Source organism: Meleagris gallopavo, chromosome 5 (genome assembly GCF_905368555.1).
Source record: "Meleagris gallopavo chromosome 5, MGAL_WU_HG_1.1, whole genome shotgun sequence".
Lineage (NCBI taxonomy): Eukaryota > Metazoa > Chordata > Aves > Galliformes > Phasianidae > Meleagris > Meleagris gallopavo.
The window spans coordinates 17920598-17935292 of record NC_139408.1 but is presented as its reverse complement, the minus strand read 5'-3'; the positions used below and the strand labels follow the sequence as shown (position 1 = coordinate 17935292).

Below are 14695 nucleotides of genomic sequence, written 5' to 3'. Positions count from 1 at the left end.
GCGTGATTTCCTTCTATTGTATTTGAATCGTGATCAGGAAAAAGGAAATGAAACCGGAGAGCCGGGGCCGCGCCGCGCAGCACTAATAGCGATGCCGAGCTCCCCGGCCGCAGCACCCGCCCGGCTCCGCGGGGCGAGCTGAGAGCCGCGGCCGGGCAGGCGCCGGAGAGCGGCGGGCAGCGGCGGGCAGGCAGCGGTGGCCGCGGTAGTCGCCTCCCGTCCGCCCGCAGAGCCGCGGCCGGAGGAGCGGCCCCGCCGCCCGGCGCGCAGGAGGAGCGCGGCGAGGATGGGAGGTTAGAGCCCGCGGGCAGCCCCGCCGCCGGAGCCCGGCAGCCGCCCCAGCCCGCGTTTGTGTCTCTCTTTGGTGTTGCAGGAGGAAATCCTGTGAATGTCATTGGGGGGCGGAGGGGGAGCGCGGCTGGTGACAAGGCGTCGAGAGCGGACGGCCTCTGCGGGGGCAGCGGGGGCAGATCGCATCACAGGCACGCTACAAAGGAGCCATCCCTGCCAATGTCATCGGCCATCGAGAGGAAGAGCCTCGATCCTTCCGAGTAAGTGGCGTCTTTTCTCCCGGCCTCCCCACCCCTCCGTTCCTCGCGGTGCCACCGACGGCAGCTGGCCGGCTTCGTACCGGCCCCGCGCGCCACTCGGCTGCCACGGGGACCTCCCTCCGGCGGGCACCTCCGGGGCCGGAGCGCGAGTGCCGGACAGCCCCATCGGGAGGCGGCTGCGGGCGCAGCTCCGGGCCGGGCGCTTCCCGCCGCCCCCGGGTTGCGGGACCCGCTGCGGGGCTCTCAGCCAAGCTGAAGGCGGTGATCGTTCCAGGTTCCCCGGACCTGCCCCGCTCCCTTCGCCGATTATAGCGAAAGGTCGGAGCTGTTAAATGCGGGTGCCCGACTTCCACATTTACACAACGCGAGGCGCTTTGCAACTTTCAAGGGCTTTGCTGGGGGAGGCGTTGCGCAAAGGGCGTGCGGAGGGACCCCACGGTGCAGATGGTGAGAATTCCCCTCCGTGTTTTTCATGTTCGTGGAAGGGGCCGACCCGCAGGTCCCGTCCCGCAGCCGGTTTGTGCAGCCCTCCCGCACATGCAGGCACCGTCCTTGCGAGGGGCGATGGCAACTCGGCTTAAAACAGCGCTGCACGCCTTCGTAGCTGCAGTTACACCCGTCTGGAATCGTGATAAGAGCGAAAGAAAGAAAATCTCCTTGCTTCAGATAGCACTTAAAACATAGATCTTAGTTAAGTTCGGTCGTTCGCGGTTTGTTTCCTGTGAGATATTCTAATGCCGTCTCTTGAAGCTGCGAGTGAGCACAGGGGAACCATCCCCACTGCGGGTTAAATCAATTCCTGCCGTGTTGCTTTTGATTTTTTGTGTAGTACGTTTTTTCTTTTATTGTCTATGAGAAATCATCATCTGAACTCCTGGGTGTCGATGTCCCGGTTTGCGCTGCAGCGTTTTAGCAGTATTTATTTGCTTTCCTGCTTGGTGTCCTACTGACTTCGCTGGCATGCAAATATGTGGACATCAGAAAACCGGTGCAGAAGAAAGAAATTCTGTTCCTCAGAAACATGTGTGGGGCTGTTACAGAGCTGCCTTGTGATTCCCAGAACCTGTGAGACCAAAATATTTTTTGGGGCTGCAATCTCAGGTTTCGCATGATGGCCAATAAGGGACACTAAGGTGCGTTCCCTTGCAGCTGCGTGTTCTGTTGGGTGGCACTCAGAGCTCATCCGAGTGGAGCCCACTCTCTAAGAATGGAACTATGGGGCTCAATAGAGAAAGCTTGGAATAAGCAGGGCCTGCTCCTGCTCACAGCTCACTCTGCCTGGAGTTTCAATGGGAATCTACAGAGCCTGGGCAGCACTGCTGGGGCCCAGCAGCTTGGGTGCTGGGAAAGCAGTGGGCTGAGCATGTTGTCTCATCACATCCCAGGGCTCAGCTCATGAAAGCTACAGGATCAGTTTTGTAGCACAGAAGATGTTGACCAGCGGTCGTTTCTCCACACTGAACTAAGTCATATTTCCCTAGAAAACTGCTGACCCAGTAAAAAATGTATGGAGCTCCTTGAGGCAGCAGCTATAGGAGTTCTCCTGTTGCCTGTTGGAGTCCCAGAGCAGCCCGGTTCTGCTCTGAGTGAGAAACCCAAACAGTCTGGGGCTCTGCTCTGCCTCCTGTTGAGCACTTTGGTCATGGTCTAGTAAAGCAGATAAACCTAAAATGTGCAAACCTGTGATTTCCTTTCCACTAGCAGAGGGCTGAAATAATACAGATGCTAAAGGACTTATCCTAGAGTCTTCTTATAAGCTTCCCTGGGGACTGGGTGAGGGTCTGGTCACTGAAGAACTGAACTCTCCTGCCTTCCTTTTAGGTTTTGAATGTCGGGTAAAATCTGGGCTTCATTCAAAACAGCAGCAAAGCATAAACCAGCTGGACAGCAGCTACATCTGTTGTCGTTATTTATTTAATGCTGCTCAGTGAAATAACATCCTGGACTTAGTCTCCAAATTTGCATTCCCCAGAGGAAAGCTGGCTGCATGTAGTTTCCCTCAGGTACCTTTTCTAGACCCACAGTCCTCTGTGAGACAGAATTCCCTTTGCTCCCAAGCAGCACTACAGTCAAAACTGAAAGCATCGGGTCTAAACGATAGGCTTGTGTACTTCAGGATGCATGCACAGGTGCTTTATGGGTCTCTTCAGTAAGTTAGAGGTAGATCCAGATGTTGTCTGAGTTCATACAGACATTTATAGGTAAAACTTTAAAATGTTGGGGGGAAAAAAAAAGCTGCTTTTTTTTTTTTTTTTTTTTTTAATGGAAACTAAAGCCTGGCTATGTGTTGTGGGCGAAATGGATTTACTGGAAAACAGAATAGAGTCAGAACAAGTAGAACTATGGTTGTTAGTATTTGTCTGCCCGCATGGACATAACTAGTGTTTTACGTAGTGAATCCAGGCACCTTTTTGGAATAAGTGTCTGAAAAAGTGCAGTTTTCTATCACGTGAAAATCGTGTTGTTTGGAATATGTGTATTTTTAAGAACTGTGTGGATTGAGCCCCATGATGAGCAATTTGTGTTTGTCCAGCAGAAAAAAAGGAAGTATCTACACTGGCAGGAATGCTCTATTAAGATTGTAGGTGTATTTACGGTAATGAATACTCCTGGGTGATAAAGAGATCTTTGTGTTTCTATGTTATTCTTTGAAGAAAAACATAAAACAAGTTAGCAAATATTTGGTTACTTTTATTAGCTTCTTATACTTTAAGTTATCCCAATCTCCTTAAAGCGCAAGAAGAGTGAAGTCCTGCTCGCTCCCTCTCGTGTTAGAAGGGGATAAATTGTTCATTCCACTGGGAGAAAAAATGAGGGTGTGCTCTGTGTTCTCACCCGACCCATCTGCCACTGTGTTTAGTTTTGGTTTTCCTCCTTCTCATGATGGCAACGTGTTTCCCTTCTCCAACGCCCCTTTTGTTCTCAGGGAGCCGGTGGACGAGGTGCTGCAGATTCCCCCCTCGCTGCTGACATGCGGGGGCTGCCAGCAGAACATCGGGGACCGCTATTTCCTGAAGGCCATCGACCAGTACTGGCACGAGGACTGCCTCAGCTGCGACCTGTGCGGGTGCCGGCTGGGAGAAGTGGGGCGGCGGCTGTACTACAAGCTGGGCAGGAAGCTCTGCCGGAGGGACTATCTCAGGTATGCGGCCTCCCAGCCCGCTTCTCATAGAATTGTGGGATCGTGTGAGTTGGAAGGGACCTCAAATGCCATCTGGTCCACCTCCCCTGCGATGAGCAGGGACGCCTACGCTAGATCAGGTGCTCACAGCCCCGTCCGGCCTGACCTTGGGTGTCTCCGGGGATGGCGCATCCACCGCCTCTCTGGGCAACTTATTCTACTCACTTCCCCTTCTTGCCTATCAATTTAAGGTACTAGGGAACAAAGGATCATGCGTAATTCATTTTGGCTAATCTTAGATGTAGAGTTTAAGAGTAATGGGGTTTGCTCAGTGCTGCTGCTCCCCAGATAGCTGGATGCTGACTGAGCCATGTCAGCATGGGGTACTGTCAAGCAGAAATTGGGAAGCAGTGAAAAATTTCAGGATGACCTCCCCACCCAAGCTGACTGCAAGCCAGCTCCCCAGAATGGCTTTAAGCAGTTCCGTGCCACTCCAGGCATTGCTTTGGAGCTGAAAGTTATATAAAAGCAGGTGCTGAGATTGGCTACTGATGAAAGATCATTTCGTTCTCTCATTTAAGAACATGGTATCCAAGGTAACTGAATTTAATTCATTTTCCTGATGTGGTAATGTCAACCCTATAAGAGATGCTTGATTCCACCAAGCAGTGAGACTGCTGTACTCGTTTGGTTTTGAAGTGACAGCCTTTTGTACATGGATCAATCCATGTCTTTTTCTGCATCACTGGTAACTTATCAGGAGCACTTCAAGCAGAAAAACATCGTGTGCTGGATGTGTAGTGTGGAGCTGCAGCCAGTACTGGGAAGTTTGGTCCTGTTAAGCTGGACCCAGTGGAGTTTTCAGCAACATCTATCTTCTATCTGATTTGCCATAATTTTTAAGTATGAGGATTAAACTGGGAATAATATATTTCACAAAGCATTCTTAATAAAGGATCTCTATGTTCTCAGTTATAGAGAAGTGTTTTGACCTTAGCCGTGCTGGCTGTATCCCATTTGTTCCAGTGGATCCCTAATGTTGCAGGAAGCTTGTGCAACAGGCTTAAGACATTGCATATATTTTCAGCTACCTTACTGAAGTCTACAAAAATTAAAGCAGCATCTCAGAGGAGCTCCTAGTGATTGTGTTCCAGAACTTACTGATGGGAATTTCTCTTGGCAGAAATGGGACCACTTATAAATGCTCAGCAGATATCATGTTCCAGCAATGAAGCAGTGTTACCTACGCTTCCCGGATACTTTTTGTTTTAAAAGGGAAGCAAGACAAAATATGTCAGAGCAGTAATGTATTTTCTTGCCATGAGATGGAAGGTTTTTGTTTATTTAATAATATAACATGATATCTTCCATTATTAATGAGACATCTTGCAACATTTGGAAACCTTATTACTTTAGTTGGGCAGAAGTAGACACTGACATCTCCTGGTAGACTAAAGAAATATGTCTTCTGCCCTTAATGAGCTCTCTATAATAGTTGTTCCATTTCCAGTTCAGGATACATGAAGCAGGCACTGAAGTGTAAAGGTGGACAAAATCTTTCTGAAATTAGTATGGAAACATAGAATTCAAAGTCAATGAGTGTATTCTATACACAAGTAATAGGATTTCTCCCTCCTTCTAGGACTATACATGATAATCTTGGTGGTCTTCTCCAACCTAAATGATTCTGTGATTTTATATACATGCATACTCTATATATGTCCCTTATTTATTAATAATATGTCTTACAAACTGTAACCAGCAGACTGTGTGAAATGCTGCTGTTCATTTTGTCATCACACATGGCTGAGTATGTTGCTCTGCTTCAGCCGAGAATGCTGGCAAATGCTGTGAGGGGGGGACATACATGGTGCATTTTCTGGGGGCTCCTTTTAATAGAAAACAGCATACTGATTTCAGCAGGGAATCTCAATCTGCTTTCAAAAAGAGCAGTCCAGAACATAGAATTTTCTGGGACAGCAGAGTTCCTGGAAGGTCTTAGCATGTATCCTGAAACCCAGCAGGAGTGATTTCACGAATACAGAAATATTTGAGTTTGAAAGAATCTCAAACGTGGAAGCAATGAATGCAGACAGTAGAATATTAAATCATAGATATGTCATAATGTGGCAACTTCTTCCTGTGAACCACAATAGCAACAGCTGAAGATAGGCAAGATTTATCAACTGGAAGGTAATTTCTGTTGATGGTATAAGAGGAAGTATTAGCATCACACAACTTTATCTATGATCTGGTGAACCTTTACTCTGCTTGAAGCTGCTCAATGTTTCAGGATAACATCATTGATCACAGAAGTCAATTACCTTAGAAATAAGTGAAGACCTTGGACTTTCTTCCTCTGTTTTTGGTATTTTAAAGGTTTGAGTTCTGCTCAGCAGCTTTCCGTATGACCTTTATGTATCTTGACAATAGTATGACTAATGAGGCAATGCACTGATGTTGGGTTCCTGTTTTGACTACTTTTTTTCCCCACCTCTCCAGCAAAGGAACTCTAATGACTTCTCTGCTGTTTTTGTTTTAGGCTCTTTGGCCAAGACGGCCTCTGTGCCTCCTGTGACAAACGGATCCGGGCTTATGAGATGACCATGAGGGTGAAGGACAAAGTGTATCACCTTGAATGCTTCAAATGTGCAGCCTGCCAGAAACACTTCTGTGTTGGGGACAGATACCTCCTCATCAACTCGGACATAGTATGTGAACAGGACATCTACGAGTGGACTAAGATAAATGGAATGATATAGCAAAGAGATGGCTCATGATCTATAAAAGACATCTCACAGGTGATGCAGACACGTAGCTGCAGAGAGGAGATAACCACCTGAGCTATGTGCTGTGTCTAAAATGGGGGGGAAATACCACAGAGTAGGCCCTTTTCAGGCAGTGCTACGTAGAATCTAAACTACATATAAATGAAGAAGGGAGTCTGAAGCAATAGTAGATAGACTGACCTGCTAACAAAGGCGTATCGACAATAACTGACATCAGCCAGATAGGCAAGAGCTGAGGAGCAAACACAGTGTGATAATGAATGCTCATAAATGGAAAAACAGTAGTGACTTATGTAAAGAGATGTTTTGACTTTGTCACCTGCAGACTAGGATTGTGCAATTGATTTTTCTTTTCAACTTGCTTTAGTTACTCGGTTTAGACAACTGCTCCTAAAGTAGACATGAAGAAGAATACTGGAAAAAAAGGGCCAGTCCCTTATGTGGTCATTTGATAAGGCAGTATGTTTTGGATTAGGAGAGAAAGGGGGAAGAGGGTGGGGGTTATTTTTGCATGGATTTTTGTTGGTTTGGGGTGGGTTTTTTTTGTGAGAATGAAGAGTGCATCCTCTAGTCCCAAACTGTTCTTCAAAAAAGTCCTGCTGAATAGTTGTTTTCAGGCACTGCTGTTTCAAGATGAGATGTTCCATAGATCATTTCTATACAAATATAAATCTAAAGAGTTGTTCAGCTATTTTATTAACTTAGATTATATCGATAAAATATTTGTTGTGTGTAGTAAGACTCTGCAGCTTTAATAAAAATGACAGAAGATTTGAGTGTTACTATTTCTTTCTTGGAAATCAGATGGAATATTTTGTCTGCATCATTTATTTTATTTTCTGTAGCGAGATTTCTGCACTTGGACTACAGCTGATTCTTGCTGGATTCACTTAAGGTTGTGTTTCAAAGCAGCAGCAGGAAAACACCAGTCAGCCTCAAGAAGCTTTATGGAGTTCTTCATACTAAGGACCAATGGGGTAATATTGTGTGCCATGGACCCTTCGGTGCCTGTAAGGATGTTTTGGGGCTGGCTAATGCCATGAAATACATTTGGGTGTTACTTTGCAACATAAGAATAAGCTGCCTGATCTCAGAGGAGGTCATGTAGGATTAGGTCCTGATTTTGCTCTAGATCATTGAAACCAGTCTAATATAACTTGAGCCAATCAAAATTTACTAATGTTTAGAAAGATTTCTGTTCAAAGCCCTAAAAGCTCTGATCTTTGCCCTCAGGCCCCAGTGCTTAACGCCAACTCAGACCCATTCCCTATGAATTTACCTGGTCTCTTTCTGGCTTTTGAAGTTTTGGCCTCCTTTAGTCCAAAAGCAACCGATTTCTCAATTTAATTCTATGCTATGTATTTTTCAAAAGCTGTTATTTGATGACTTAGTTGGGTGTCCAACATACTGGAAGAGAGGATGAATGTCATTTCTCATCATTATTTTTTGCACTATGCTTGTCTCTATAGACATATCACAAACCCTCCAACTTGTATCATTTTGGGATGAATAGTCTAAGTTCTTTCTTGTGTGAAAGCTATTTCACACTTCTGATCCTCTTCACATGTCTACATGTTTTCTGGTTCCTCTCTATCCTTTTCAGAGTGTCACAAGGGCTGTTAATTCTGTTCAAACATATTAAAAATAGAGCTTATAGCACAGTGGAACAAGTCTAACAATCAACTCAGAACACAGCTGGTATGTCCTTTCATCCCATCAGTAGCAGCACGTAAGCAGTAGCACCTAAACACATAGATATCTATTTGTCCCATTCATTTAAATAAGATTGTCACCTAAGGGACATTTTTGTAGTTCTCATTTTTCTAGTGGTGCTAATTAGTGGCAACACTTTGCATTTTACTGTGGGTATCCTGAGGGCTATTTTTTTTCCTTGCTTTTGTTATCACAGGCAGAACTGGGGACAAAAAGCCTTAAATCTTACTACAACTGAAGTTGAAAACTATACAGGAGCCATGATCTCATGCTTGAAATGAGAAAGGGCCGTTTGAGTCCTCCGTGATTTAGTTCTTCTCAAGTGATATGCTGACCTCTGGAGGCCACTGACAGCTGTTATAATTACAGCTCTTCGCCTAATACGCATCCTTGCCAGCACAGGCAAGAAAGCTATGAAGCTATGTACCCGGAACAAGGAAAATCCGGCTATCACCTTCATCATCCCCACTGGCTTACTGCAAAAACGCTGTCACAGTATCCCTGTTAGTTTGCACCACTTACTGAGCATATTCATAATGCTAAGGCAAGCTGCAGGTGCACAGACATTCTTCGGGTCTGTGCACGGGAGCACACAGTGAGCACTGCATTGCCAGACAAGTTCATAAAAACAGCTTCATTGCAGATGTCTTTAAAGCTTTCCAGGTCATCATGCCCTATTGTAATGTATCTCTCAGGGATCTCTTTTTTCACACTTCTCCTTTTCCTGAAAGAGTAAACCCTGACAGCAACGCAGTACAAGAGGGGAAAGGGGTGCTTACAGCTTCATTAACATCTACGAGTTCATGGCAAAAAAAAAAAAAAAAAAAAGATACAGATGACAGCAATCAGCTATAAAGCTGCTCTCCCTGCAGCCCCATGCTAGTGTCATACTGAGATAGATATCAAAGGGAATGTGTTACACCAGGGAGGATGAAGTCTACCCCAACACATGGAGCGTACTTCAGAGGCTGGGCAGCATTCTGCCAGTGGTCCTAACATTGCCAGGCACTTTGGCAAAGTGGGCAGTGATTCTGACTTTTCAGAACTGCTGCAAAGAGGTTTTGAACCCTCTGACCTCAGCTGCACGGTAGTAGAAGTGACATTGGAATAACTGATGGCAGAATTACATTGATGTAAAGATGGCATTGATATGGTCAGGAGCAACTGAGATCATTACAGAGCAGACTTTAGACATTTATTCCCTTTGCAGTGTAGTCTTCAACCATTCTCAGACATGCTGCAGAGCTGATTTCCATAATTACACCTCATAGAGAGGTCTGACTGAAAACAGTGTGAGGGGCCTCATTACCATCTGAGTTGAGATGAGGTAATAATGTCAATAGTTCAGAGAGGCTTTGTGCTAATGAAAGCAAGATCTGTGTTTTGTTCCCACCTCCTAAAGTGCTTCCTGTGTGACTTTTAGCAATTTAGTGAAATATTCTGCTTCTCCATTGCTTACTTGTGAAATAGAGATACCATCACTTACTCTTAAAAAAAAATTCCAAAAATCCCAATGCACTCATTATTTTGTGTAAGGTATCACTTACCTGGGAAAAAATAGTTTAACTTAAATGAATGTGTATTTCATGGAATGATGCTGAAGGGTGGATGTTCTTATTTTTTTATAAGACTACCTATTTTATCTAGTCTGTGTAAGGCTTAAGCTAAACTGGAAGACAAAAACTTGTGCCAAGAGAAGAGTCTCCATTTGAGCAATAGTGTAACTCTGCCTCTGTGTGTATAATTATGTCAATCTGTAGATGGCTTTTCCTAGCCAGATAAATCCTTAGACATCACAGAATGTGATGTATGCATGCCAACAAAGAGAAGAGGTTAAAAAAAACAGTGTAAAAATCTACCAAGTATAAAAATGCAAGTATAAACACAACAAAATGCTGTAGTCATTCCTAGCATTTCTTTTGCTGTCAAATTGCCATGTGATGTTACATTCATCACAGTACTGTGAGTTCCCACTTTTTCAAGCTAGCTGCAAATCTCATACTGCTCATAACTCATATATAACTCCTGTTATTTGGGTCCAGGTAGAGGGAGAAGAGGTTTCTCTTGGAACTGGTTTAACCAACACTTCCCCTCTGTCCTCACAACTGTACTCCTTATAGCAAGGAATCTTCTGGAATAAAAAGAAAATAAAATATTCAGAAAACGATGATGAAAAATAAAAGCAAAAATTATTTAAAGTCGTTGAAAAAAGCATGGTAATCTGAATAAGACTTCATCAGCTGATATTCTAATATAGTGTCCTTTATGTGTTTTCAACACCGTCAGTATTTTAAAAGGCATGTCATCCCTCAAGATTTCCCTTCTTTGTCCCCATTATTCAATGTCATGGTAGGAAAATGAGAGCATTACCATCAATATTACTTTTTTAATTCCATGTCCTTGAATAAGGGCAATAAGAACCCTGCATAATAGAGTTTTCAGCAGGGAGGGTAAATGGGAATCGGTTGTTAATTCGATAGAGGATACAGAAGCTGATTCTCCCCTCTCTGTTCTCAAGGTAATACTGTGCCTCCAATTGTCATTATACCCAAGAATCAAATTATTGGAATTCTGGACACATCAGCACAAAACCGAAGACTCCCTGCCAATTTCGTAGCCTGCTTGGAAGAGAACATCATAGAGCATCACTCATTTATACGACTGCCAGCCTGAGATTGTAAATTCAGAAAACAAGAAGGCCTCAGGTGCTGCACTTTAACACGTCTTTCTGCTCCTGAATCACCCCCCTCCTCACTATCCCCATGTACAAGGTAACATTTTATCTCTGAAAGGCAAAGCTTTCAACCATCTGCCGGGATGAGCACAGCCTCTGCATGGCCTGAATGTGAATTGAAAATGAGTCTATTAAGTCTATTAATTGATAACAGTGACTTGTGACTTTGAAGGAGATTCATGACACTTGGAAAAATAATCTATAAAGATTTTTGTTGCTCTAAAAAGACACTGCAGCATCAGCTTATTTCTCTTGCAGCAGGTTCATCTCTTTTATTGCACTGCAGGCAATGGAAATTTTAATGGACGCTGGGAAAAATGATCTATTCCTCAGACCCACAACAGAAAAGAAACCGTAAAAAGGCATAGAACAGAGAGATGCAGATACGATATCAGAAAACATTTAAGGAACTGTAATTAAATTAAGATTCACAAATCTATCCATGAGACAAGGATTGAACTGGCAGAAAGTTGAACCTTGTTTGAAGCAGCTTGTTCCCCCCTGCTGGGGGTTGTTTTGTTCCAGTCTAATGAGATGGCATATTTCTGAATGGTTCTTAACATAACAGTAGATCTCTGCCCATTAGTTAATCAACATATTTTGTAGCAGTGAACCACATTCTGTTCAACGCCTTTCAAGTGCCTTTCAAGCAGCAATTCATTGTTTCTTCCCTTTTTAAGATACAAACCCCATTCCATAGGTGGGGAAACTGGTGGCCCAGGATTGACGTGACCTGTTTTAAATTGCACAGCAGACAGACTTACACACGACCAGAACTTAAGTTCTCCTGACCTAAGCATGGACCATTTTGCAAGTGCTGAGTAAGCAGGTATCGGTATGGCACGGCCTGACCTATCCAGCAGTGTGGATGCAGCCCCTCACATCCTCAGATATAGTCTGAGCATCCAAGGGCAGCTTCAGACAGCATTTTGTATGGATACTTCCTGTGAATCGTTGGGAAGTGTTTGGTACATGAGGATGTGTACTTCTCCCGTTTATGATCGATGGTTGGATGCATACAGCTCAGCTGTATGTGTTGAAGCCTGTGGGGACGTTCGGTCATTGGTTGTAAAAACTCATGGTCTTCTGCTAGAATAAATGCACCTAATGATGTCTGTGGCTTATTCTCTGCATACCAACCATTTCACTGTTTGCGGCCATACTCAGGCAATACTCAAAATCTCTTTAAGCCAGCTTCTCTGCGTTCTTCGCAAACAGTAAAGGGATGATCAAAAAGCTGTTCTTGCATTACTTCTCTATTATGAATTTGGCTTTCCAATATGTAATTATTTTTGGTGGAAAACATATGATGCATGAAAATCCCACTTTTCAGGGAAGAGATATTTCTTTTCTAATGACAGGTTGAAATGCTGTTTGCTGAGTGCTTCCTGACCATCTCTGCTGTCACTCTGAGGTATTATGGTTACATGTATGTTGGTGTAAGTCAGTGAAGCCTGGGACCGAAGGTAGATTGAGTGCAAGAATTTTATTTCTGTCGAGGTGCTGGAATAGCTGGGCAGGGGGGGATGTTGCTCCATTATGACTGGAGTAGTAACAACCAGCCTGCAATGCTGAGAGAGAAATAACCTCTTAGGGCTGGGACCCTGGGTGGTGGGCAGCTGAGCCACTAGCTGCAGGCTTGTGCCTGAGATCCTGACTTCTGTACTGCTACTGTGGGCATGATTATCTCTGCAAAAAAACACTTGTCTTGCATCTCTTGTCAGATGACATTAACAGTGTATTTCACAGCACTTGTAAGTCAGTTTTGAGGTACAGACTGTTTACTTATTTACATTTATTTTCAAGAGACAATCTGAATAAAACTGAAGTTCTTCTACACTAAGACACATACTCTTCCATCTGACAATATCTTGCAGCATCTTGACAGCTACATTAAAAAGTGCTTAGATGTCACGTTGCTAGCTTAATAAAATGTATAAGACCTAGGATTATACACCTGAGGATGTTTTGCAACACTGGGAATTTCTAGGTCTGCTTGTAAGACAATACTCTGTCACAACATGGTTGCATTTCTCTTACAGGAGGTGTGAACACTGAATTCCCCAGGAATTCTTGGAGCTGGACCAGCAGTGAGTTTGACCCAACGTGCATGAGAAGCGTGTTGTTCAGCTGATAAGGGAACTGAGAACATGCATCAGCAAACACAGTTTGTTTATCCCGTAATAACTGGTTTTGAGTAGTACAGCAAAAAGTGGTTGGGTCTGCACGAGGCAGATAAGAGCTCCTACCAAAAGGACAAGCAAAGGGCACGTGAGGCTTCCTGGAAACTTCAAAAGAGAAGCCTTCAGTGGGAATGGATGACTAAGGGAATTGCAAAGGGTTTCTGGAGTCTTTTATCTTTGCGCTACCTCTTCAAATCCGGCTCAACACTTCAGTAATTTATTGTTGCTGTCATCTGATGAATGTTCACTGGGCTCAGCCTTTCTCCTACCGCACAGGTGTTCAGAGCCAAAAACTCCACTGCTGGAACCGCAGCTAGTGGTCGTCTTGTTAAGAATCTCAGCTAACAACCCAAAGAGAGAACATGTGGAGCTGAAAAGTGAGCCGCTATCTGGTTTATACAGATGGCTTTTTTCAGGTGTGAAAGAATCAGCAGTAGCAGAATTTTCGAAGGCGCACATGATTGTTCTCCATTTTCCTCAAGGCAAAGAAAGCTTTCAGAGCTTCTAGACAAATGCAAAAGCTGCATCTAAGCAACCAGGCTCCCAACACTTTCCCACAAGATCATGGAATATTTCTACAGTGCTTATTTTCATTGGGGTCTTTCACACGTGCCCTAGGATGAATCATACACAGTGAAAATGTTGTAAGCACATGAAATAGTGCAAATTCCCAAAACTTTATTAAGGACTTTTTGACCAAATTTGAAATTAGCCATCTTGGGAGCATGCATGTATGATCTCCTGTGACTCCTCAGGGCTATTCTCTGTTAGCATTCCTCCAGCATGGACAAATGCACTCATACAAAACAAGAAGCGGGTATCAGCATTGCTGGGCTCTGATGGAGGCTCCTGCTGACTACCCACTGCTCATGTAATTTAATGTGTCAGCTTTTGGAGACAAGGATTGAGTCTTTCTATGCTATTTACACTCCATAAAGTAAGCAAGTTTTTTTTTTAAATTACTTGGATGAATATTTACATTTTTAATCATATCTCACCTATGATTGATGTCGAAGTACACTGTGTGAAAGGAAAACCAACTCTGAACTAAGAAACCACAGGAAAAAAATAAAACTTGGTTATGTCAGTTTGTGTTAACGTGGAGTCCTTCCTCTGCAGAAAAAAAAAAAAAAAAAAAAAGCAAAGACTATTAAAATTACATTCTAATTGGAATTTGTACCTTAGCAAACATAAATAAATGCCCGAGTGTCGTTTCAGAGTTTTTATTTATTTATTTATTTTTGCTAATAAAGAAGAAAAGCATTTTGCCTGTCCAGCAAAAGGTGGGGAAGAAGCAGAGACGTCCTGGTGACAATCTTGGGCAGCCACTGTAGACAAGAGCAACCGGATAGGGTCACCTGATAATTCCAAATCTATGGACCACAGTTTTACTAGCACAACACACCTTCCCTAGCTCATCTCTGCCCCAGGATCTTCCGGGCTCAGAGACATGAGGGTATGAGGGTTTAATTCATACGGAAAGCTTCTGCACTAAGGGACGTGCCTGGATTACTATACTCTTCGCACTTCATCTGGTCCAGAAGCAGAAAGCTGAGTGTAAGTTCCATCTGCTCCTTGCATTTCACTGTAACCATAAAGTCCAT

General features: G+C 43.9%; 1 protein-coding gene across 1 annotated transcript; it reads left to right on the top strand.

Moving 5' to 3' along the window:
- Positions 1-40: 40 nt before the first annotated feature.
- On the top strand, positions 41-7232 carry LMO2 (LIM domain only 2). Its single transcript, XM_085224532.1, has 4 exons — positions 41-293; positions 374-551; positions 3478-3693; positions 6215-7232. Exons 1-4 carry the CDS (start codon positions 287-289, stop codon positions 6432-6434), a joined length of 621 nt encoding a protein of 206 aa, XP_085080658.1. The 5' UTR covers positions 41-286; the 3' UTR covers positions 6435-7232.
- The last annotated feature ends 7463 nt before the right edge of the window (positions 7233-14695 follow it).